Here is a 26,982-nt window from a genome sequence, read left to right as displayed (position 1 = left end):
TCGAGTCGCTAGCTCGACACTCAACCCAGGCACAGATGGAGGATTGTGACTGCCTGTAAGCAGACAAATCTCAAGGTTGTATAACTTATGCATTCTTTGAATCCTGAGACATGAAATGACCCAGATTCTTCCAAGATCATCTTGTGAGCATTTAATGGCAGGGTTGTATTGTTCAGAGACTTGTTTTGAGTGTTAAGTGAAAGACCCATCTCCTGGATTCTAAAGTGAGCGAGCCTCTAATTTGGGGTTGGCTCTGATTGTTCTAAAGCGTTATCTACACACTGAAGTTGGGTGTGATATGTTTTGGAGTGGAGGTGAGATAGTTTGAACTGCTCATTTTGCATGTAGTTTAACTCTGCTACAGCAGGAAGCATGGTGGAGGTGAGGTAGACTATTGTTGAGAGAAAAATTGAGAATTAATATAATGACACTGCCTTACTTGACCCCATGCCACACTGCAATTTGGTCTCCTGAGGATCACTAATACATTGCCATAGTGCAGATGTAGAGTGGACACAAATTTTTAAGGCAACCACATTTGTGAAAGATCTTCCACAATCTCTCTCAGTAGACAGCCAAAGGCTTTTGTGAAGTCGGTGAAGGATGTGTTAGTGGTAGGTAGTGCTCCTTGCAATTTTTCTGCCCTGTTGAAAACTGCTGATGGTTATATATGCCCTTGCAAATTAGAAGCAAGTAGTCTACTCAGACTCTTAATCTTTGCTCTGTTGTTTAATACAATGGCTGATCTGATTACAATTTTAATGCTGCATTTCTGTCTGACTGTGGTATTATTTCACTCCCTTGCTATCTGCCTCTGCCATCAAAAATATTCAGACTGGTTCTATCCTTTTGAGGAAGAAAGTCTTAAAACCTTATGATGGAAATAAAGTAAGTTTGAGGATTTGGGTTAATGAAGTTACACTAAGGTTACAGCAGTACGTACACCTCCTCCCTCACTACCATTCAGGACCCAATCTTTCCATGTGAGGCATCACTTCATCTGCGAGTCTGTTGTGCTCATCTACTGTATCCAATACACTCAGTGTGGCCTCCTGTATATCATTGTGACCCAGTGTAGATTGGGAGATCGTTTCGCTGAGCCCCTACGCTCTGTCCACCAGAAAAGAATGGAATTTCCATGTACCCACCCATTTCAGTCCCACTCACCATTCCCATTCTGCCATGTCAGTCCATGGCCTCCTTTACAGCCGCAATGAGGCCTACTCAGGTTGGAGGAGCAACAGTTTGCATTCCATCTGGATTGTTTCCAACCTGATGGCATGAACATCAATTTCTCTATCTTCCGGTAATGGCACATCCTCACCCTTCTCCTTCATCATTCCCCATTACTGTTTTCCCTCTTTCACCTTATCTGCTTACCTGCCCATCACTTCCCTTTGGTTCTCCTCCCCCTTCCCTTTCTTCCATGGTCTTCTATCCTCTCCTATCAGATTCCCTTTCCTCTACCCCTTCATCTCTTTCACCAATCAATTTCCCAGCTCATTACTTGCCCCTCCCTCCCTTCCCCTCCTGGTTTCACCTGCCAACTTGTACTATATCCTCCCCTCCCCACCCACCACCTTACTCTGACTTCTCCCCTTCCTTTCCAGTCCTGATGAAGGGTCTCAGCCCAAAATGTCGACTGTTTACTCTTTTCCCTGGATGCTGCCTAGCTTGCTGAGTTTCTCCTGCATTTTGTGTGTGTTGCTAAGGTTACAGCAGGGTATTTTGTTAATGTATAGTAAATGACATGAAGATTAGCAAAACAGTAAGACTAAAATACAGTATAAAGATTAATGAAGTAACAAATCTCTTGCCCTTTTGCTTGCTGGGGACTCTCTAGCTTCACGGCTGTCAATATCTCTGAGGATCTATCCTGGACCCAATCTATTAATACAGCCAAAAAGAATGCACGACAGTGGCTATATTTCATTAAGAGTTTGAGGAGATTTGGCATGTCACCAAAGACACACACAAATTTCTACAGATGTACCACGGAGAGCATCTAACTGACCACATCACCAGTATGTTGTGGGGGGAGGGGTGCTGCACAGGATCGAAATAAACTGCAGAGAGTTGCAAACTTAGTCAGCTCCATCATGGATCCAGGATATCTTCAAGGAGTGATGCCCCAAAAAGGTAGCATCCATCTTTAAGGACCCCCATCACCAGCCAGAAGGTACACACTCAATGATTCAGGAACAGATTCTTTCCTTCTGCCACCCAGTTTCTGAATGGACATTGAACCCATGAACACAACCTCACTACTTTATAATTTCTATTTTGAGTTATTTAACTATTATATACTTCAATCCACATTTACTTCTCTATTGTACTGCTGCTGTAAAGACGACAAATTTCACGACATATGCCGATGATATAAAATCTGATTCTGACAGCAAAGATGGAGAACTTAAAAGATCCTTGGAAGCAATCACATTTCTGGTTTGAAGAGAAATCTGATGAGCTTGCTCACTACCCATGCTGTATGTTCAAAAAGCCCTGCTTTCCTAATCTACAAATATATGCCAATTATAATACTAAAGCTAGTCAGTTTTAATGACGCATACGTAGACCATTCAGTACATTGTCAAATGAGTCAATCTTGCTCATTGCCACAAAACAAATTTATCGTCTGCTACATTTCTGCTTGTTTCAAGGCCTCATGATTTCTTTTAACTTCGTAATACTTGCCTGCTCACTCAGCACTGAGCAGACAACATTTTAAGTAAGTCTTAGTTTTAACCCTTTCATTACAGACTTGCTACCCACTGAAAGAGATTAATCTCTTTTGTCGTAAATGTGATCTCTTATTTTTAAACACTCAACCTTAGTTTCATATTCTTCCATAAGAGGAAACATCCTCTCCACATCCAACTTGTCAAGACCTTTCAGAATGCTGTATGTTTCAATCAAATTTCATCTTGCCCTTCTAAAGTCCTTGAGGTGGAAGGCTGGTTTGTTCAGCTTTTCTCTAAGACAACTGTCCATTGTGTTCCAAACACAAACATATTGGATTTTGTTACTGGGCATGAAATATTCTTGTGATTAAAAATCCTATTTAAAAAGTAATCCTTGTGTGAAATAGCTATGTACTAGAAGTGGCTTATTGAAAATTGCACTTAATTACAGCTGATCAAATTCTGAAATTACAATTGATGGCTTTCATTTGATAAGAGGTTATTTTGCCCTCAAGTCTGCTGGCTCTGAGAATTTCCCCACCACCACCACTCACCCCCAATTCCCCTGTGAGCCTTCTGTATTAAAGGCAGTAGATAACTAACCTGCTTTGGGATGCAGTAGGAAACTGAAGCACCTTGGGGAAATGCATGTTGTCATCGGGAAAATATGTGAACCCAACACCAGAAGATTGAGCATGTGCTAGTGGAACTGAGAAATAGTAGCTCCATCTGCTCTGCCATTGCAGCAGATTTAAAGGGATGGGGGGGGGGGTCTTCATAACCCCTCTTATGAATTGCAAATGCATTCCAGTATTCTTAACTATTTGTGTTCATGATTTATTTGTTAACTTTACATTCACTTCATGGCTATTATCATAAGGGTTGAAAACAAAATCCTCCAAAATGCTTCAAATCTTGCCATTCTTGGAGTTGATGCAGTATGTTAGGCAATATTTTGAAGTTAAGGAATTATGTGAATATAGCACTTATTAATTCAAACAAGAAACAGTCTTCATTCCTTAATGTAAATTGCAAGCAATAATCAGTTTGCAGTTTAAAGGACAGCTTTACAAACAGTACCATCTACAGAGCAGAGGCTGCTGGCCCACAGCAGGGGGCTGGCTGCTCAAGACATATGGTTTGCAGTGCGAAGTGACGGTGAAACATTCTCAATTACATCAGTCAAACATAAAACAATGCAGTTATGTTAATTGGGCTACATCGAACCAGGTAATGTGGGCTGTTAAATTGCACAATTGTTAAATTGCACAAAAGTTCAAGGACGCTTGTGGCCCAGACTGATATTGTCACTTAGCACATCAAACATAGTTATTGTAACTATTGAAATTGCATTAAATCACCTTTGATCTTAGGGATATGACTACTTGTGATAAATAAAGACCTTTATATCAACAGCTTTACTGCCTTGCCAGTAACTCAGATGATGGTCACAATACAATATAGATGTTATTATTTCTTCTAGCAGCTGCACGAAAAGCACTTTCCTCCTTTAAACCTATCTTCTTTCAAGTTCCAAAATCATTACATCTACTTTCTGAACACTAAAACTGACTTGCCCTGATTCGCTGTTTCCTAATTAGCTGAGTACCTATTCCTCAATACATGTTCTCCCCAGTTTACCAACTCCTAACTTGTGTACATACGAATATTTGCTTGAGTGTTTGAAAGACTGGCAGTATAGATTTGCCAATAGCTGCAGTGCTGAAGGAATCTTCTACCATGTGGTTTATGGCTGGGGTTTTTTTCATAATCTGGGAAGGACCAATATGATTTTTTAAAAATCTTGCTTCTGTCTGTAGTTTGACATTCATTTGCAAATTTAATGAGCCTTGTTCAAAGTTCAAAGTAAAATTTATTATCAGATTACATTCATGATACCACATACAACCCAGAGATTTATAAACTTATAAAACAGAAACTAAACGGTGCAAATGCAGATTATAAATAATGGGCATAAAATAATAATATAAGAGTTCTTAAATGAGTGGAGCTATCCTCTTTTGTTCAAGAGCCTGATAGTTGAGTGGTAGTAACCATCCTTGAAGCTGGTGGTGCAAGTCCCGAGGCTCCTGTAACTTCTACCTGATAGCAGCAGTGAGAAGAGAGCAAGGCCTAGGTAGTGAGGATCTTTGGAACCTGCTTTTCTACGGCAACATTTCATGTAGATGTGCTCAAGGGTTGGCTGTGGTGTACTAGATTGAATGCACTACATTTTGTAAGATTTTCTGCTCAAAGGGATTGAGGTTCCCATACCAAGCCATAATTCAGCCAGTCAGCACACTTTCCACCACACTCCTTTAGAAGTTTGCTAAGATTTTCCATGACATGCGGAATCTCCGCAAACTTTTGATGAAGTAGAGGCGCTGACGTGCTTTTTTTTTTGCAATATTTATGATGGGTCCAGGATAGCTCCTCTGAGATAATGACACTCAGGAATTTAAATTTACTGACCCTCTTCACCTTTGATCCTCTGATTACTGGCTCATGGTTCTCTGGTTTCCTTCTGAAGTCTACAGTCAGTTCCTTGGTCTTATTGAGTGAGAGGTTGTTATTACACCACTCAGCCAAGTTTTCAATCTCCCTCCTGTATGCTGATTCATTGCCCCCTATGGTACAACCTACAACAGTGGTGATGTTAGCAAACTTGTGGAGGTGATGTTTTTGCCTATCTGAACTGACTGGGGTCTACGAGTAAGGAAATCCAGGATCCAATTGCAATAGAGGGTGTTGAGGCCAGGACTTGGAGTTTACTGCTTAGTTTTGAGGGGTTGATGGCAAGCAGTAATCAATAAAGAGCATTCTGATGGAAGACACGAGTTAGAGAATCTACCTTGCTCCTGTCTTCCCTTTTCTCCTAACTACACATCTCTTTCACTAACTAACAGAATCTTCAATTACTGATTTTTCACAAACTCCCTCTATATTATTCTTTGGAGACTGCCTTTGATTTTATGTCAGCTCGATTTACAAGGTCAAATACCTTTCTTTACTGTTATAGGTAGGTAATCTGAGAGATCTACATCAATGTTAGTTAACATACTAACATTCCACTCAATTGCTATTTATCCATTCCAGCTTTCTTTCCTTTTTAGTTCTTTCCCCCATCCTCTTCCCTCTAGTTTTCTGTAATGTCTATTAATGGGTGCTTTAAACTTTTGTGCATTAAGGACTCTTAGCACAGTTACTGAATATCATCGATGTAATTGAATACTTTCAGTATAATTAGCCCTGACCATTTTTTCTCCAGTTTTTTGTTCAAATTCTATAAATCTATAATCTGTATTGCATGTTCCATTCTATCAAATGATTTCAATCTGCAAAACCAAGATGGTCACAGTGTGCTAAACTGTAGTGATTAGGATTTTGCCTTGTCATTTGAGTTATCCTTAACTATAGGTGATGTAGCTCAATGGTTTAACAAAATTTTCTTGGAATTTTAGATTGAGTTTTCCTCTCTTTTTTAGTGTGTAAATAGATATAGAACAGGGTTCCAACCTTTTATATGCCATGGACCCTTACCATTAACTGAGGGGTCTATGAACCCCAGGTTTGAACCCCTGATCTAGAAAAATCTTCAAAAATGTCAGGTAGGTAATATATTTCCATTTTGATACAAAGGATAGGAAAGAATATTGCTTGCAAAGAGATGCTATCCAGCATGATCTGGAATCCTTGTACGTGAACTATGACAAGTAAATAGATAAATGGATTGATGGTCTTTCTGCAAGCGAAATGAGAGTATTAAATAGATACATCCTGTAATAACTACATGCATCTTTGAAGCCATACCTGGAGGACTGCATTGTTTGCTTCTTTATTTAAGAAGGTAAATATCTGCATTGGATGCAGTTCAGAAAACCTTTATTGGATGGATTCCCAGATAAAAAGGATTTTTTTGTGCGTGTGTAAGGAATGATTGAGCAGGTTGAGTATATTATTCTTGTGAGATGATTTTATTGAAATGTAAAATAGTGGTTTGAGAAGGGAACTATATTTTCTGCTGGGAAAATCCAGAATTGATTTTCGGATGAAGACTTGCCAATTAAAATGGTAGCTGCAGAAGAATTTTTGAGGGTCTATGGATCTTTGGAATACTCAATCCATGAGAATTCCAGAGGCCTTCATTAAATATGTTTGAGGCTGAAAATAACCGCCTTAATTTGGTTAAGGCTCAGGAAAGGGACTTGGCAATCCTTAAGCAGGATTCCCTAAAGGTTAATTTGCAGGTTGAGTCTGTGGTGAGGTAGGCAAATGCAATGTTAGCATTCATTTCAAGAGGACTAGAATATAAAAGCAAGGATGTAATGTTGAGACTTTATAAAGCACTGGTGAGGCTTCACTTGGAGTATTGTGAGAAGTTTTGGGCCCCTTACCTTAGAAAGGATGTGTTGAAACTGGATAGGGTTCAAAGGAGGTTTTCAAAAATAATTCCATAATTGCACGGCTTGTCGTATGAAGAGTGTTTGATGGCTCTTTGTCTGTATCGCTGGAGTTCAGAAGAAAGAGAGATGACCTCATTGAAACTTTCTGAATGGTGAAAAGCATTGATAGAGTGGATATGGAGAGAATGTTTCCTATGAAAGTAGAGTCTAAGACCAGAGGACATGGCCTCAGAACAGAGATGAGGAAATTCTTCAGCCAGAGAGGGGTGAATCTGAGGAATGCTTTGCCATAGGCAGCTGTGGAGGCCAAGTCTTTCTGTATACTTAAGGCAGAAGTTGATAGATTGTTGATTGGTCAGGGCATGAAGGTTTATGGGGAGAAGGCAGGAGATTGGGGCTGAGGAAAATTAGATCAACCTTAATAAAATGGTGGAGCAGATTTGATGGGCCAAATGGCCTATTTCTGCTCCTATATCTTGTGGTCTTGTTGTCTTAGGTGAATTTATAGGAAAAGTAAATTGAGGACAGGATTAGACCAGCCACGATCTTAATGCTGAAGCAACTTGTCTGACCCACAAGCACTCCTATTTATGTTCTAAAATACTTTGAATTTGTAATTAGCAAACTAATTAAATATATTGATTAATGTTAACACTCAATTTGCAGAATGTTTTTGGAAACAATTTTGCTTATCCAAGTTGCAACAATATTCATTAATGTAACAATTACACTTTATTGGATAATCATGTACCAAAAATCATATTAATCTGCTGAAATATGAAACATTGTTTCCTGGATCTGTCCAGTAGTATGAAAGCTGTTTCCATTCAGTTGGCACTCTGATACTGTAATAATTTCTAAGATGAGCAAAATTGTTTCAAAATCATTCACATCTTTGAACCATAAGAACTGAGATAATGAGGCTAAAACGTTACATAAGTGGATATGAGCTTTTTGATGCTGGAAAACTTTTCTGAAATATTTGAGCAAATCGTGGACCAACTACTCTTGTTGTGTTGTGTGATTTTTCCAGTAACCAGCTTTGCTCTTTGCTGAAAAGAGATTGAAAGACTAGTTGCAAAATTATGCTAAACCATATCTGAGTTGTTGAACAGAATCGTGCATTTCAAAAATCAAAAGCTTTGCAAGTATTCACTGTCTGTGTTGGAAAGCAGTGTTGGAAAATTTGACTATTGTAATCAGAAAATTTGCTAACAAGGCATGGCCATTGAAGCTGATAAACATCTGTAATTACTCTCAATTTTCCAACAATGTGTATAATTTAAGGAACAGGATAGATTTGTGACTTGAATTTTGGGCCTAATTTTTTTTAAGACTCTCCCCCCCCCCGCCAAACCTAACCATAAGTTTGGCTTTTGTTCAAAATATGTAGTAAAAATGGTATTTACTAATTTGAATGGCTGCCATCTTGGCTTTCAGATCATTAAATACTCAAATTATTAGAAGCATTCTTGGTGCACAGATATGAACTGGAAATAATTATAATCATTCTCTAAAATGGATATGACTGAAGCAAATGTCCTCTTTTAGGCATTAGTGATAACTCCTGTTAACTCATGCATCCACCTTCAGCTTATTGCCATACAAGCAACAGCTCCTGAGTAAGTCAAGGTTACAGCACAAAGCCATACAGATATACTGTGTCCAGTATGTTTGTACTGTAATTCCAAAAATTTGAGGTTTGTTGCAAAATTTCATTTAAATATTTGAGAAAAATAGCTTTTGAAATGTATTTTCCATTAAAAATGGAAGTAGCTACAGCAGAGGGGGGGTGATGTTGTGATTTTTCTCCACAACATTAGTAGGGGGGTATTTTGGTTTTTTTTTCTTTATATTTTAATTTTTTTCTATCTTTTTGCCTGGATGATTGGTGAGGACACACATAGCAACATGGAGATTTTTATAAAGATTTCCCAGGATACCACGAAAGTGGAAAGATTAGGTATTATTATAGATTGGAGTAATATAATAATAAAAAATAATGACTAATCTACTAAATTTTTTAAGTTTTAATGTTAATGGGCTTAATGGGCCAGTAAAAAGAAAAAGAATTTTAACATATATTAAAAAAATGAGAACTCCGTGGGGCATGTGGGGATCTTCCAACATCCAGGCATTCCCTTTTATTTTCTTTCTTATTTCTTTAATAGGGATGTTAGGGGGGAGGGGTTAAGGGGAGGGGGCTGGGTAACACTTTTTTTTATACACATTTATTCTGTAACTATTTGAAAACAATAAAAAAATATATTTTTAAAAAAAATGGAAGTAGCTAAAATAGAACTATATCCGTGCTTCTGGGTCTTTGTTAATTTGTTAATTTCATTTTAGTGGAAACAGAATTAGTTTAGTACATACTTTATTCCAATTCAGAACTTTCTCCCATCCCATAAAGTGAAATTAAACAATAAAACAACAACTGCTGGAAATGTTACAGATGGTGGGGGGGGGGGGGGAAGAGGTTAGGGGTGGTTCTACACAAAAATAAGTTTGATTTGATGGTTTACTGCATGGGTTTTACAATTTTTGACAATGAACAAATTTTATGTTTGTATACCAACTGATTTTCTTTCAGGTGTAGCAGATGGAGTTGGAGGTTGGAGAGATTATGGAGTAGATCCTTCCCAATTCTCAGGGACCCTGATGCGAACATGTGAGCGTTTGGTACGGGAAGGGCGCTTTGTACCAACCAATCCTGTAGGAATTCTTGCTGCAAGCTATTATGAATTATTACAGAACAAAGTACCGTTGCTAGGTAAGGATCTGAAGGTTTGTTAGATTACTTTAGACTTTAAAAAGGCATTATTCTTGTACCTCTTAGAGTTGCTACAACTTTGGTTTAAAACTCATTGCATTTATTTGCATTTTATTTCAAATGGAAGTAATCCATTATTGAAAGATCATTTAATATTTTTGCTGATAAATTTTACTTTAACATGGCAATAGATCTTGGTAAGATAGTGTTTAAATATAACCCAACCCTTAACCTATTTCAATGGGTAGAAAGAAACTCAAGCCTGCTCTTAGCTCATTTTATTTGAACTCTGAAGTAAGCCTGCAATTTGTTTAGCTCCAAATTCGTCATATTCTTTAATGGTCAGTGTTCTGAACTGAGTGGTTTTTGTAGAATCATATCTTTATGTGCCTTGTGGATATTAGTATCTTAGCTTTCAGTTCCTGAAAGCCATCCTTCTGGAAATTCAACCAAACAGTGACTCTTTCTATGTTTCAATAAAATGTTCCTAGAACTATAGCTATTTAAACTTGGAAGGAGACGGTTTTTCCTATTGAAACTCACTTTGAAATATCTCAGTTTTCTTTAAATTTTCTTGATTTCCCCTTTAGATGTTGTAATTAGTTGTCTTAATAAACATCGTATTTTGTATTTTGTTTACAAGAAAATTTTGTTTTTTTTATACAAAAACATTTTGTATTTTTTTCTTGATTATAATATCTGGAACTTAAGTAATACTTCAGTCATATGTGGAGTATTGTCTTTAAATGCATGCATCTGTTATTTTCTCTTGTATACAAATAGAAAATATTAGCTATCATTGAAATGATTTTGATATAGGAATAACAATTTTAAGGTACTAACTGTGCATGTGCATTCAGGACCAAGAAATGTGAATAAAGTGAATATTACATTAAGAAAATTTTATCTTTCAATTTGGCTGATCTTCCTATAAAGTACTGTCGTGTAAAAAGATTGCAGAAAGAGTTTTTTTGAGATTGTGGCCTAAAATTGTACAATTGTACATCTGAAACTACCACCCATGAACATTACAAATTATACTATTTTAATAAAGCAACTGTAACTTTCAATATTAATTTATTCAGTAACACAGCCCTGTTTCTCTCTTCCCTGCCATTCCTTCCATTTTAATTTACTAAAATACCAATTGTCATATACTACAATGTACAATACATTTTCAAAAGTCTTATTTTTCTTTCCTTAGGATTTGGTTACTTATAAGACAAAGTTCTATGTTTTGTAATAAATCATTTTCAGTTTTGCCAGATGCTGCATCATGTCATCATATGTGTAGCTATGAATATTTTGATTATGTAGATTAGAGCAGACAGCTGAACTATAACCTAGGTCCCAATATTTTCAGTTGTTTCGTTAGCCCTCTTCTAAGGATAAATTGAATGTTCCATATGAAAAGTACACAATGTATATTTGATCAATGAAGTAGCTTGCTTATGTAAAGGAAAGCCTAAAGAATATATAGACATAAATTAATCATAAATGCCAGAGCATTCCTTGCCATCAACATTGTGGGTCTCTTCATTACCAGAAACTACTCTGGACCAGGTTACACCAATACTGTGGCTGCAAGGAAAGGTTGCAGGATTGGTATCCACCACTGAGTGACTTTCCTTCTGATGCCCCAATTATTTTACACTTCAGAGTACAAAGAATGTATTGAAATACTGTGCACTTGCCCGAATGATTTCTTGCCATTCAGGGCAGTGCTTGATAGACATCCAAAGCATTGAGGTTAATTTTAGTTAATGTAGGTTCTTTAGGTCATATATCCAATTCTTATTGCTTTATATTCCAAGAAATCATTCAGAGTTGCTTCACACAGTAAGCCTATAACAGCTCTAAGACTTGTTGTAATTTATGAATAGTGAATTTGGGTTAATTGGGACACATCGGGACCAGTATATTTTGGCCTAATTAAGCGGTTGCCCCATTTAGTCAAAGGTTCATGGAAATGGTTTAAAAAGGTATAAAAAAGACAAACTACCTTTTCACTGAGTAACAAAGTATGTATTTAAATGAAATACAGAACAAATTAGAATACTACTGTACCATAAATCCTCATTAGTTCTGAATAGTTATCAACAGAGGATACCACGTTTTTTTGACTGTACATGAGAAAATTCAGTGCAGACACCCAGTGTAAATAATGAACAGTCTTCAAACAATACTATTGACAGTTGCATCCTCAATATCTTTTTCATTGTAACATTCAAGATAATTGTTGATACCTTCAAATTCTTCATAGTTCTTAACTTGTTGAAGCAGTGAAATTGTTTCATTTTCACTCCCAAGCAATTTCTGACATCTCCAAGCCTGAACGCTTGAACCTACAGTGAGCAAAACAGTTCTGAGTTATCTTGCTGCTTATTTCTTGGCAACTAGCAGTGACAAAACTCACAGCTTTTTAAACACAAACGCATGCAACTGATGCTATTTAAAAACTGTTTGCTCTAAGCATGATGTATTGTCTAATGGCCACACAAGTTCACACAACTGATGCTACTTAGAAGCTATTCTTCAACAATCTCCTGTCCCAATTAAGAGGCATAGTCCCAAATAAATGTAGGGAATCTCAGCTGTTTTCTCAGTTAGCTCTTGTTCAAGACATGTCCCAAATATGTGGCTGACTCAATTAACTGATGACCCAATTAAATGGAATTCACTGTATGTGTGTGTTGAGATGGTGGTTTTTTCCATCCTTGCTGTGTGAGTATCTAATTGTGCTCAAATTAAAACAACTAGTAATTCTATACTTTGAACAAATACATACCCTTCCAACTAATACAGAGCAGGTAGCAAAATGTACTTTTTCACCTTACTATAATAAACTGGATTTATTTGTAATCATTTTCTCTTTGCCTTTTAACCAGATTTTCTTCCCCCTTTCAGAATTCTGTTTAATTTGCTTCATTATTCCCTTGCAGGGAGTAGTACTGCTTGTTTAGTAGTTCTAGACCGAAGTAGTCATCGGTTGCACACAGCGAACCTAGGAGACTCTGGCTTTCTGGTGGTCCGGGGTGGTGAAGTGGTTCACCGGTCAGACGAACAACAGCATTATTTTAACACCCCTTTCCAATTGTCTATACCACCACCTGAAGCAGAAGGTGTAGTTCTGAGTGACAGGTAAAACACAGGTCTTAAATGTTTATCAGAAATGTAGCATGAGATTATCTAGTATGTGTCCAATTACAATCTACTTAGAAGCTCTCTTCTATTATCCATAAAGTGTCTAATTCTCTGCTGGATATGAACCATTATGATTTGCCTTAGCTTTGTATTACCGTAGATTCCGGACTACAGAGCGCACCTGATTAAAAGCCGCTGGCTCTAACTTTAGAAATAAAATCAATTTTTTAATTGTAAAGGCCGCACCGGATTTTAGGCCGCACCGCTACTTTTAAATATACATACGTATCGGTAACACAAATTACGTTGCATATACTTTTTTACTGAACAGCACGAACAACATTCCAATATCTCCTAGCGACTGGTAAAAATATATATACTGCGAGCCTTTAACTTAAAAGCAGCGTTTTCGCTCGGGTCTGACGCGCTTGCGTAACGCGATCGGGTCTAATCGGGTCTGATGCGCTTGCGTATCGCGATCGGGTCTAATCGGGTCTGACGAGCTTGCGTAACGCGATCGGGTCTAATCGGGTCTGACGCGCTTGCGTAACGCGATCGGGTCTAATCGGGTCTGACGCGCTTGCGTAACGCGATCGGGTCTAATCGGGTCTGACGCGCTTGCGTAACGCGATCGGGTCTAATCGGGTCTGACGCGCTCGGGTCTTGCTTTTCTTCGAGTATTTTCCATGTTGATGAGGGTGAGTACAAATGACTGATTTACAATAATTTAATTGTGAAAGTGCGCTTGATTTATCGTACAATTTCATTGGACCTCTGTGAACTACTCATCAATTTTATTGGTCTACTGTTACGAGGCAAAATGTTTACGAGGCGGCATGAAAAAAAAACCATGTATTAGCCGCTCCGGATTAAAGGCCGCAGAGTTCAAAGCTGTTCAAAATGTGGGAAAAAAGTAGCGGCTTATAATCCGGAATCTACGGTAATCTATAGCTAGATTGCAGATGATTCAAATTCTAATGTTAATGTATGTATTCTGCATTCTAGGAATGGTTTAACCTTTTTCTCCTATATGCTCTAGGGATACCAATTCATTATAATAACTTTAACAACACCTGTGACAGATAATATAGAATAGAGCATGTGTTTGCTACAGACTGCATGAATGGCATAAGGGTTGTTGCAAGATTTTCAGTAAAGTGACGTGGGCATCATTGCATAACAGTTATTGCTTCAGGTTATGTATTTTTGTAAGGTTAAAAGCATTGTAATATAAGAGATACTATTGTCTGCTTTTTTCCCTCATTGTAAGAAAACTGTGCTTGATTGATGCATTCTATGCTGATTTGGTAATATTAAAGAAGGAAGTGGTCAATGATGAAGAATTAGAAGGAAAAACTTGGGTTCATTGAGTATCTAGGGTAACTTTTTGGGGGTTACCTGGAGAAGGTTAGGAGTTAGAAAGATAATCTGTTGCTAGAGATGTTGATAAATAAGGGTGGCTTTCAGAAAAGAAATCAGGAAGAATGTGGACAACTTGGAAGGTAAATGAAAAAAATCAAGTTTAGGATCCAGGTGTTTTGGGTAAACAGAAGGTGGAGAGAAATCAGGAAAGTTGCTGAGGTAACTGGATGAATTCCATGTGTTACGAACCCCATAACTGGGTCACTTACCAGCAAAGATAGAGAGGTCCGTTGAAGTCTGATGATACTATTTTTAACAGTATTTATTAGTAAAAATGCACAAAAATAATATCAATGTAAATATACAGATAATATATGTCGTCAATACTAAATCTAAAAGTGCGGGTATAATAATAATAAGAAATAAGCTCTATCGTTGTCTAGGGGATAATGTATTGTCCGATGGAAATATAAAAGTCACTCGGTTCATGCAGGCTGCAGCCTTTGGGGACCGCTGGGTTTTCAATGGTTGGAGAGAGAGAGAGAGAGAGATTTGGAGAAAAACTTGCCGATTCCTTTTATGGTTTCGATCTGTCGGAATCTCGTTAGTGTGGCCGTTCACTTGTGGCCTCTCCTTTAGCTAAGTCGTTCTTCCGTGGCGAGCCCGCCAATCCCAGGCAAGGGAAGGACGCACACGAGCCCCCCACCGGCTGTCGCTATTAAACGCTGTCACGTGATTTCTAGCGTTTCTCCTGGTGCGTCTAAAGGGGTTGTTCCCCAGACCCTCTTTTATCCTTACTCACGGGGTCTCAGATGTCAATCAGGTTGGGATGATGCAAGCCCACTCTGGTCACCCCCTGAGGGTTTCAATGAATAGTACTGTACTCAATACACAATTCCGTCTCCAAGAGACAATAGCCTTGGAATCAATGGTTCCTCCTTGCGGAGGCCAGGACACATTCCAAAAACTGTGTATTCGGGACGTCTCTCTCTCATTTCCTGGGTCCCAGACCCGAATTAATAGCGATCTTGCGATTCTCAAAAAGGAGGGGGCGACTTTGTACCCTTCGGCCCCTCAGAGTTGTGGCACATTCGTAATACATGGGACAAAAACAAATCCAAGTTTCAAGATGATAAGGTAGAAGGTACCTAGAGGTGGCAATTTCTCCCAAGATATTTGGCATTGTATATTGCAAACTTAACCAGCTTCATCATAGGCACTAGCCTCCCCAGCATCGAGGACATCTTAAACAGATGATGCCTCAAAAGGTGACATCTGTCATTAAGGACCCCCATCACCCAGGACATGCCCTTTTCTCATTTCTCCCAACAGGAAAGAGTTACAAGAGCCTGAAGGGACATGCTCTCAATGTTTTAGGAGCAGCTTCTTTCCCTCCACCATAAAATTTCTGAACAGTCAACGAACCATCCATGATTGCTACTTCATATTTTTGCTCTTTTTTTGCATTAATTTAATTTTTCATTATATGCATTGTAATGTACAGCTTTTTTAATGTATTGCTCTGTAATGCTGCTGCAAAACAACAAATTTCACGACATATGCCAGTGATATTAGCAATGTCAGCATTCATTTTTGAGAGGACTAGATTGCAAGAGCAACGATGTGATGCTGAGGCTTTATGATATGTTGGTCGTACAACACTTGGAATATTGTGAGTGATTTTGGGTCCCTTATCTAAGAAAGCATGTGTTGGCATTGGAGAGGGTCCAGAGGAGCTTCACGACAATTATTCTGGGAATGAAAGGGTTAAAGTATGAGGAGCATTTGATGGCTCTGGGCCTGTACTTGCTTGAGTTTAGAAGAATGAAGGGGGAATCTCATTGAACCCTATTGAATACTGAAAGGCTTGCATAGAGTGGACGTAGAGAGGATGTTTCCTATCACAGGTAGGTTTAGAACCAGAGGACATAGCCTCAATAGAGGTGTGTCCATTTAGAACAGACATAAGGAATTTCTTTAGCCAGGCGGTGGTGAATCTCTCAAATTCATTGCCATGGACAGCAGTGGAGGCTAAATTATTGAGTATATTTAAAACAGAGATTGATGGTTTCTTGGTTAATCAAATGTTATGGAGAGAAGGTAGGAGAATGGGGTTAAAATGGATAATAAATTAGCCATGATAGAATGGTGAAGCAGATTCGATGAGCTGAGTAGCCTAATCCTGATCTTGTGTCTTATGGTGTTACATTAAATCTGATTCTGTTTCGACCATTTCCAAATGCATAGATCTGAGGTGATAAGTATTTAAATACAGAATCCTTAATTCCTCCTCATCTTGATCTGAAATGAGTGACTCTTTGTTCCAAAGCTAGATACTAGTGATAAGTTCATAAAACTGAATAAAATCCATGATACCACATCAAACCTAAAAAAATCTAAGTATGCAACAATATTGGGAAACAATTACAATTGTATTATGTTTAACAAGTGCCGGTGATTTAACTTTTAAAGAAATTAGTTTATAGGCTAGAAAGAGATGGATATAGTGGAATTGCCTTGAGATGCAATGACTTTTTTTAAAGTAACGTGTCCGTCCCCCCCCCCCCCCAACCACCAGTGTGGTGTATTGTATTCTGAGCTGGTTGGAAACTCCTAAGATTTAACTTTATTTCTAGTTTATTGCAACTGTCATGTTTACTTACTTTTCAATACAGCACGAAGTAGGCCCTCCTGGCTCTTCAAGACTTGTTAACCCAGCGACCCTGCAGCCCTGATACTAATCAAGAGATAATTTACAGTGACCAATCAACCTACCGGGTATGAATTGGACTATGGGAGGAAAGCAGAGCATCCTGGGGTAACCCATTCATTCCACAGGAAGATGTACAGAGACTTCTTTATAGACCAGCACTGGAACTGAATTCTGAAAATGTCGAGAGCCCTAATAGCATTGTGCTAGTCACTATGTTGCCATGGCATCCAAAAGCAATACACAAGCCCCTAATAAAAGCTGGAATCGAACCTTGATCTGCGATCACTGGTGCTGTAAAGCAATTGCTCTAACCATTACACAGTCATGCCATCCATGATAAAGTATTGCAAACCTTTCTTCCACTACTCACTCCTAATCCCCACCTCAACAATTGCAAGTGCAAAAGATTTACAATACCCAAGTAGCTGAGGGCTGCTTGCATAGGTCATATGTATTCTGGTTGATACTAAATTTTGCCAGCAGCACATGGTGTACAGCCAGGAATCAATTAAAATAGTATCTGATGGTATTCCGGTATGCATGAGGAAATCGAGAAGAGGGTAATACAAGGCTCCATGTGGTATTGATAATTATGCAGAAAATAGAAAAATGTGCCAAAAACTAGGTTACTGGAATACAGTTGATTTGTGTAATCAAGCCGTATATGGCGAAAGTTAAGGGTTTTCTGTTGCTGAATTAAATATTTTCCCACAACAATTGACTGGAAATTGTGTGTGTGTGTGTGTGTATACTATTTGCATTATTTCTCCAAGTACTTGTTCAATAGATATATTATCACATTAATGTCTTGGGGGGGGGGGGGTGGAATCAACAAATAAAGTTCAAATATAGGGCAGGTTATCTACTTTTAAAATAGAAGCTATACTATATTTTCTCTGCAATATTTTTGTTGGTCATTGTGTAACTTTTGCTGGCAGTTCATTTGTTTTAAAAGTCAGCCTGCATGGCAGCATTCATCCTTTGCTCAACTATTTGAGATCTACTTACCCTTTGCACAAGTATCTTTACATTCTGCATCATATCTTTAGCTTAAGTTGATCCTTGCAGTTTAAGTCAATGATTTGTCTTTTACCTCGATTTCATGCCAATCAGTTCTGACTTCCTGGGCTTTGGACTGTGCTGGTTTAGCAAAATTATGTCCCAATCTCGGCCAGAGGGCATCTCTGCAGGAGTTGCTCAGAGTAGTCCTAGGCCTAATCATCTTCAAATGCTTCAACATAACTTTAATTTATTTGTAAGGTCAGAAGTAGGGATGTCTGTTGATTGCACAATGTTCATACTATTCACAGCTGTTCAGATAATAAATACTGCCCACGTCAAAATGAAGTGACCTGGAAGGTATCCAGCTGACAAGTGACTTTTGTGTTATAGGTACCGAGCACTGGCGATACCTGACATCAGAAAGTCCAAATGTCACCCCTGTCACAATATCATTACTATCTCTGTGCCTTGAAATATCTGTATTCTGGGGGAAGTACCACTGAACTGGAGTTGTCATTTACACAATACAAGAGGCTAGAAATAAGGAGGTGAGTTACTTGCCTCCTACATCTCAAAGCCTGCCCACCATCTTACAAAACACAAGTCAGGAGTATAATGGAATCTCTTCATTTGAGAGCAGCTCTAACAGCTCCTGAAGCTCTATACCATACTAGACATAACAGCATAACATCATTCACACAATTTATCACTGCAGAACCCACCAAAACCTCAATCCCATTACCTTTACCAGTTGTAGGACAAGGGCAGCAAAAGAATGCAACACTAACACCTGGAAGTTGCCCTCCAAGTCAAAGTTCAAAGTAAAATTGATTAGAGTGCATACATGTCACCAGATACAACCCTGAGATTCTCTTTCTGCTGGCATACATAGCAAATCTGTAGAACAGGAACTGTAAACAAACTGCAAATGTAGATAATAAATAACAAGCATGAAATAACAAGATAAAAATTCTTAAGTGAGTGTAGTTATCTCCTTTTATTCAAGAGCCTGATGGTTGAGGGGTAGTAACTGTTCTTGAACCTGGTGGTGTGAGTCCTGAGGATTCTGTACCTTCTACCTGGTGGCAGTGAGGGGCAAAAAAGCATGGCCTGGGTGGTGAGGAACTTTGGATGTTGCTTTTCTACAGCAAAGTAGAGCATCTTGAATTAAAAATGTATCTATCAATGACCCTTCAATGTCACCAGACCAAAATCCTCGAACTCACTCCCTCCTAGTATGGTACTCTTTCCCCACAGTTCAAGAAAGCAGCTTCTGCTCAAGGGGAGCTGGGGTGAGTATTAGGTGCTGGCTCAGCCCACAAATCCCACGTCCCATAAATGAATAATTAAAACTAGAAATGCCATGAATCAAGTCTTTAGTGCTTTATAAACAAAACATATTTTGAATGTGGCTGGCACTTGAAGTTTGAACAGTAGTAACTTTTATAAGTTTGGTTCTATCAGTTGGAATTGAAATGAGCTACACTGCCATTTATTCTTGATGCTCTGGAAACTTCAATGTATCTGTCTTCACAGCCCTGAAGTTGCCGACAGTACTTCCATTGATGTCCAAATAGGCGATATCATCTTGACAGCGACTGATGGTTTATTTGATAACATGCCTGACTACATGATCTTGCAAGAGTTAAAGAAATTAAAGGTATCTATTTTGTTAATCCAATCCACTTTGAATTGACCTATTTAGTGAAAGCCATCAATGGTTACATTTAAAATCCCTAAAGTGAATCATACTACATTGTGGAAATAACTAATTTACAAGTTAGTGTTATTAAAAAAACATTTTTCATGATGTCACTTAAAACCTTTAAAATGTGAAGATAGCTAAAGTGTTCATAGGGCTGTTCTACAAAATAGAACTTATTCTCAGTGGCTTTGTAGACATCAAGGGAGGAAACTATACGTAAAAAAGCTGGATGAACTCAGCAGGTTGGGCAGCATCTGTTGAAATGAGCAGTCAACGTTTTGGGCCGAGACCCTTCATCAGGACTGAAGAGGGAGGGGGCAGGGGCCCTATAAAGAAGGTGGCGGGAGGGTAGAAGGTGCCAGGTGAAAAACCAATCAGAGGAAAGATCAAGGGGGGTGGGGGAGGGGAATCAGGAAGGGGATAGGCTGGAGAGATGAAGAAGGAATGTAAGGGGAAAGCACTATGGGTAGTAGAAGAAGACAGAATCATGAGAGAGGTGTTAGGCAGCTAGAAGAGGAGGCAGAGTGAAAGTGGGATGGTGGAAAGGAGGGGGGGAGGGAATTACCAGAAGTTGGAGAATTCGATGTTCATACCAAGGGGCTGGAGACTACCCAGATGGTATTTGAGGTGTTGGATACCAAGGGGCCGGAAACTCTCATGATTCTGTCTTTGGAAGCTGAAAGCTTTATCACAGGTACATTTCAAGTAGCACCTTGAGGGCAAGGGAGTTAGAGAACCTGACTGGAATTCAGGTTCCTAGGGCATAATTGGTTGAATGGATGACTTAAAAGTGGAGGGATGAAATCAGGTGAATGCCCCAGCTTCTTGAAGAAACTTAAAGGGGTGAAAAGACAGTGATTCAACAGGTACGGTAGATGAGGACTAGAAGTTGATGTCAGCAAAGATGGTTCAGAACAAGAATGATTTTTGTGTAGCGTAGAATATAGCCAAATAGTTCCTGGTGTGGTAACATTTAAATGGTGTCAATTGAATTAATTGATTCAAACTGGACAGCATAGATGAAGATGCCTGTGAAGAAATAAGAGAAGTGAAAGTTTGGTTCGTGGAATCAAACACTATTTGTTATGGAGAATATATAGATGACCAGATTTGTGAATAAATCACCTTAATTTTTCAATTTTGATTCAAATAATAAATCCATGAAATCTGAAATGCCAGAAGTGGTATGAGGGGGAGGAGAATGGATGGTAAGGCAAAAGACTTTTGACCTGGTGAAGGCTGAAGTTTTGTTTGGATTTTTGGGCTGAGAAGACCACCAATCATGGCTGGAGCAAATGCACCAATGACAATTGAAGAATGAAGTGGAGTTGGAGATTAGAAATAGAAAGCTGTACTGTTGTAAGTGGGAGAGGATCATCTATCTTACAGACAGAGCTTGTTCAGAGGGTAGAGGATGAGAGGAATTACAGGAAAACATCATATTCTTGAATTTTTGAGATAGGAGCCTGATCTGACACAAGCATCTCATGAATGTAGTCAGATACTAGAGACAGCTAATCCTTGTGTTTTACCAAAAAAAAATCCCGGGTTCTTCTCATGTTTTAATATGAGAACTGAAGTACTTTTTCCAGGCAACTGTCAGCTTCTAGGTTTCTAGCAAACTTCATTTTGAAGGTTATGATCAACCAATTGCACACTCACCCCTCCTTTTTATTTCTATAAGAGACCAAAAATCTTAGCTTATCCTAGCTGAATATCCACATTTTAAAAAAAAACACATACAAGTGGGAAAAGCACAGAAGCAATGGGGCATGCCAGAACAGTCCTGTTTTATGGGTCTTGGGTAACAGACAGAAGTGGGAAATGTGGGGTTGAGTCACAGATTAGAGGCTGTAGAAGGAAGCTCTTCCGACGGAATTCATTCAATATTCACATTGTTACCATTGGGAAGGAGGTACTGGAGCCTATTTCTAAATGGGCATTGAACCCATGAACACTACCTCACTACTTTTTGTTTATTTTGTGCTACTTATTTTAACTTAACAATATATATATATATTCTAATTCAGTTTTTTTCCTGTATATTTAATTACCATAGATTTCATTGTACTGCTACCATTAACAAATTTCTTGAAATATGCTGATGATATTAAATCTGATTCTAATATGATCCCCAGTCATCTCTACCCATTCCCCAATTTCTATGCTAGCTATCTCGCCTCTCCACTCTGTCGTCATGCAGGGTTTCAACCTGAAATGTTAATAATTTTTTTTTCCATCCACAAATGTTGCATGATTTTGACATTTTTAATCCAAGGTTCTTTTAGAAATTAGGGAAGGGGCACAAAACTTGATGCTTCACAATCATTTTAAGCATTAATAGAACAAAAAGAATTGAAAAAGAGATGGCAATAGAGATGTGGTAAATGAAGAGAGGGAGCAACAAAGGATCAAATAACACCTGTTTTACAGAGAGCATAATTCATCTCTGGAACAATGCTAAATTTTGTCTGATTGTATTTAAAGAAGAAATGCTCTTTAATAAATTGTAATATTGCTATGAACACCCAAAATGGATAACAGGTGTTCAGGTGTACATGCATGTGAGGGCATCATCTTGTACTATATCTTTGTAGGTCTTCTGATAAGGAAATGGAATAATTGCTGGATATTATGAGCCATTTAAGTTATACAAAAGCAAATTTTAGTGAACTGTTTAATATGTCTAGATTCTAAATGAACTTGGTTGAGTCATGTGATTTACTTCTGATGTACAAGATTCAATTTACCAGAATTTAAGAGTTATATAATGATTATAACAACTAATATAAAATGCTATATTGCTAGGCATGTGGTATCTTTTAAAATGTATTCCTATTAACTGATGTAATTTAATTTATTTATATCAATGTAATTGCAGAAAACAAATTATGAGAGTATTCAGCAAACAGCAAGGAGCATTGCAGAGCAGGCTCATGAACTAGCTTACGACCCAAATTATATGTCACCATTTGCACAGTTTGCTTGTGATAATGGACTGAATGTACGAGGTAAGTAGATATTGGTGTGAAATATTATGTATAGCAGAAACAATTGGAATTAATACTTTTAAGTTTTGTGCACAAGCAGTATTTGAGGGTTGAAAGAAGTATCTTGCATACACCATGGGGGTTCAACCGTGCAGATTTGGTAGATGGAGATTATTCTGATTTTGTCCATAACCCCAACAGATTCTGGTGTTTTCATGCCATGCATTAGTTTTGCTTTGGCATAAGTATGAAATGCTACACAAATGAGCTTGACAAGTAATTTTAGGAATGTACAATATTGTATTCTAACTTTGTATGAATTGGTAATCCCAGTGAAAATAACTGGTTTAAGTGTCTTAAATAATTCATTGTAATCATATTCTGGACACTTGTAGAGATCTAGTTTATGCATCCTTGACCTCAATACTTGGGTTTCTGTAGAACACCTGTAGTTTTATTTGCTTCAAGTGGTCAGTTAAATTGTGCTTTTCAATGACTAGAAAATATAGCTAGAACATCCTCCGTTTTGACAAAATCATTTTAGTTGCTCAGAGGACTAAAAATGAGAAGTTTTATGCTATGACATCTGTCTCTGATTACAGCAGAAGCCATTGTTTTTGGGAAGGAATGGGATAAAAATCTTAAGATATAGTCTGTGTCTTAAAGATAGAAGATATACTTAAGTTTTGGGGTTAAAAAAACTAATATTCCCTGTGCTTATGTTAATAAAATTGATGATTAGCTATCTGGATATTTGCATTGCAATTTTTTTTTGTTGTTGCTTTTTTCCAGGAGGTAAACCAGATGACATCACTGTTCTACTATCAATAGTAGCGGAATATACAGACTAATCTCTTCAAAGGCGTGGATACTTTTTACCTAAATATCCAATTCCACTATTTCCTGCTGGCAGGACATCGTTTCCTTGACTATAACTTCTCAAAAGGCTAGTCATTCTCACGGCACAATTCCTCCTTTGTTCAAGCAAGAGCTTGATACTTTAACAAAAATGCCAGCAAGATATTCTAAATTATACAAGGGAAAGCAAATGCACGTCTCTTCCAGCAGTACTTCAGTAGGGCAGTAGTTCAGAAGGGATGGTAGCCTGTTACTTGATGCCTGGGTCTGTAAGAGTATTGTGGTTAAATAAATTGTCAATCATTTGATTAGATGGCATATAAACATGAGGGCATCAGCAGTAGAATACAGATGAATGCTGTTATAGTTGTTGGGTAATGGAAACTTACCCTTACAGAATTAACAAATCAGAACCAAGACATTTGAAATATAGAATTTGCTCTCAGAATCTGTGGGGAATAAAATAAATATATTTTTAAATTAGTATTTCTTGATGGGACTAAATGATACAGACCATTTTCTAAGAAGACATGGAAAAATGCAGGAAGGGGTTGACTGAATTCAACTTTCAAAATTACTTTCTGATGAAAAGCTTAAAATTTTGGGATAATGGCACATGACATCATATCAAAACCTTTTCCCCTTTACCCAGCTACTGAACGACTTGAATGTTTAATTTCAAATAGTTGAGATTAATTTTGCTGATGGCTGGATGATGTAGAGAACTGTGAGGGTGGATTAACATAGCTGTTCTGAATGGTTTTGTGTATAGAACAATTGGCTGTAAAATGTTAAGGCATGCAGCCCATGGAGTGATTAAAGCCATGAAGCCATGTCTAACTTTACATAGTAAATCGGGTAAATTTTGAGGAAGGTGTTTAGTGTAATTTGTTTTACCATCTTCCTATATGGTGGTTACTATTTCATTATGTATACTGTACATAATACAATTTAATTTATTTACATGTACTGTGTACATGTCGATTTCCTATTTAAACATGCTTGTAACAGGCATCTTGTTTGGTTTTTTGTTAGTCACATAAACTAGAATACTTTGTACTTTCTCACAGGTTTTGCACATTGCTTGCATTTATGTATGGAGGTTGAATTTGAGTTACTATTATGTTTTTACATTTTGGATGTCTGAATGCTTTGAAACAGAATTACTACTTAAATACAGTATTTTGGTGAATGATAGATACTTCAAGCTTTTTGTCTGCTTATATTATTATACTTAAATTATTCAGGAAACATTTTTATCAGAGCTTGCTAATTTCAGGAAGGATGTGACTTGCTACTAATTTTTTGACTGTAATTTGTTCTGATACTGAAAATATTCAGATTGGAAAATTGTAAAAGCAGTGACGCATTTGCAGCTCACATTAAAATTTAGGAAAAAGTTTTGAGCTGTGGTCTAAATTTTTAAAAAATGTCCTTTTTAAATTTAATTCTGTAGTTTACTAAATATTTTCAAATTTTATTCAAGCCAGAATAGAGCTCCAAAACAATTCCATAATGGTCTTCCTCTTATTTCTAATTTCAATTTTCTCTGTGGAGTTACTTTATCTGGCTGTGTGCACTGAATTATGTTTTGAATTTTCCTAATTGCTTAATACAACTTTTTGTGTAGATTTCCCAACAAAGCAAAAACAAAGGTAGCAACAGTCCATTATTTGTGCTTCTTTGCAGATCGTGCAGGTTTCCACCTTGTTAGAAAATTAATGTAGTATTGACAACGAGGCCTTACATTTTACCAAAAAAAAATTGGAGTAGGAGGAGTTGGCAGCTGTGTGTCAGAATCCACTAGAATGATGGTCAAAATGAGCTTTATTTCAAATGGATATTTTTGTATGAAGTTATCCAAGTATAAACACTTAAGTGTGAAGAAAAACTGCCACACTTAATGGATAATCACAAAATAAAATAAAATTGTATTATTACCAGTGGGAAAATAAACTTTATGGTCCCAAGTACACACCAAAGACCAGAATGCATTTTCTTCCCTGGCGCAAACTCCACTTTTTTTAAGCAATACTGTACTGATGTTATAAAATACCTGCTTTAGGCTAGTGTTTTAATTTTAGAGTATGTTCTATAATGCACTACTATATTTGAAAGAGATAATGCTCAACTGAAGCAAATCTCCATATTTTTAAACAAAAAATGCTCCTTGCGCACAAAATAATTGGACAGTTAATGTTTACAGGCCTTTGACAATAAGGCACGCTAACTTTAATTCTCACAATTATTGTTGAAATTGTGAAAATTCATTGTCCTTCAAGTTTGTTTTGGACTAAACCAAATTTTAATTGGTCTGTGTAGATAAATATGTAACTTGGTGAAGGAGTACAATCCCTCCCAATAATGGAGTGTGTTTTGATCATGTAAATTAACTGTAGCTATCATATGCTTCAACTGTAATGTAAATGCAGGAATACTTGTGTACATGTTGAAAACTGTCCAGATATTTAATAAAAATATTGGATCTAAACACTTGCCTTGTGTGAAAAGTAGGAAATAGCAAGATCTCTTCATAGCATAGTTAAAAGCAATATCTATCACAACATTTTTTTTACATAAAAATCTATTGTACTGGAAAGAATGGGTGAAGAAATGCATGGGCAAGCATTGTAATGTCTTACTAATTTGCAGTTTTCAAACTGCTAAAATATGCCCCAAAGCATCATCTGTAGGAAAGTCAGGACTAAGTCCTGACGAAGGGTCTTGGCCCAAAACGTCAACTGTACTTCCTATAGATGCTGCCTGGACTGCTGCGTTCCACCAGCATTTTGTATGTGTTGCTTGAATTTCCAGCATCTGCAGATTTCCTTGTGTTTGCATCTGTAGGAATGGTTGTTTCCCCAACTGTATAGGCATTTGGGACTTGGGGCAAATGGAAATCCAGAACTTCTATGTAGCTGTTTGCTTGATAATTTCTTCCATGTTCCATTGAACTCCTCTGATGATTCACCAGTAGATTTGATGTACTATTTCATAAAGCAGATTCATTTTAAGGAGGACCAGCAACAGTAATTTGCATTTTTAATTCTATTAAGTTAAATACACATAAAACTTATTTCTTGCTTTAGTTGTACACTTGGTTAATCAATCTTACACTTTTAAATTGAATGTTAGAAAAAAATCAGTGGGCAGAAGCCCTTGGGGTTGGGTAGAATTGATTAACAAAAGTTTGTAAGAGAACATGTATAACTGGAAAGAACCTTGAGGGGAGTTAGTTTCCTGGAGGAAGATTACAACATGAGACCTATTCAGCAGAAGATGCAGGACATGAAGCATCAAGCCATATTCCAAATACAACACTCTTCTCAAAATGCAAATTATAAAACTTGT

At 37.5% G+C, this 26,982-nt stretch overlaps 1 protein-coding gene across 1 annotated transcript in view; it reads left to right on the top strand.

Moving 5' to 3' along the window:
- The window catches only part of LOC140738394 (protein phosphatase PTC7 homolog), a 30,426-nt gene extending 4,304 nt beyond the window's left edge, over positions 1–26,122 (top strand). The window contains exons 2-6 of the mRNA XM_073065631.1: positions 9,678–9,857; positions 12,800–12,998; positions 19,615–19,738; positions 22,665–22,794; positions 23,566–26,122. Coding sequence (XP_072921732.1) covers positions 9,678–9,857; positions 12,800–12,998; positions 19,615–19,738; positions 22,665–22,794; positions 23,566–23,624 — 692 coding nt within the window. The 3' untranslated portion in view covers positions 23,625–26,122. The remainder of the gene's footprint in view (positions 1–9,677; positions 9,858–12,799; positions 12,999–19,614; positions 19,739–22,664; positions 22,795–23,565) is intronic.
- Positions 26,123–26,982: the final 860 nt, after the last annotated feature.

The sequence above is a fragment of the Hemitrygon akajei genome, chromosome 14 (genome assembly GCF_048418815.1).
Source record: "Hemitrygon akajei chromosome 14, sHemAka1.3, whole genome shotgun sequence".
Taxonomy (NCBI): Eukaryota; Metazoa; Chordata; class Chondrichthyes; order Myliobatiformes; family Dasyatidae; genus Hemitrygon; species Hemitrygon akajei.
This window is presented reverse-complemented; position numbering and strand designations above follow the sequence as displayed.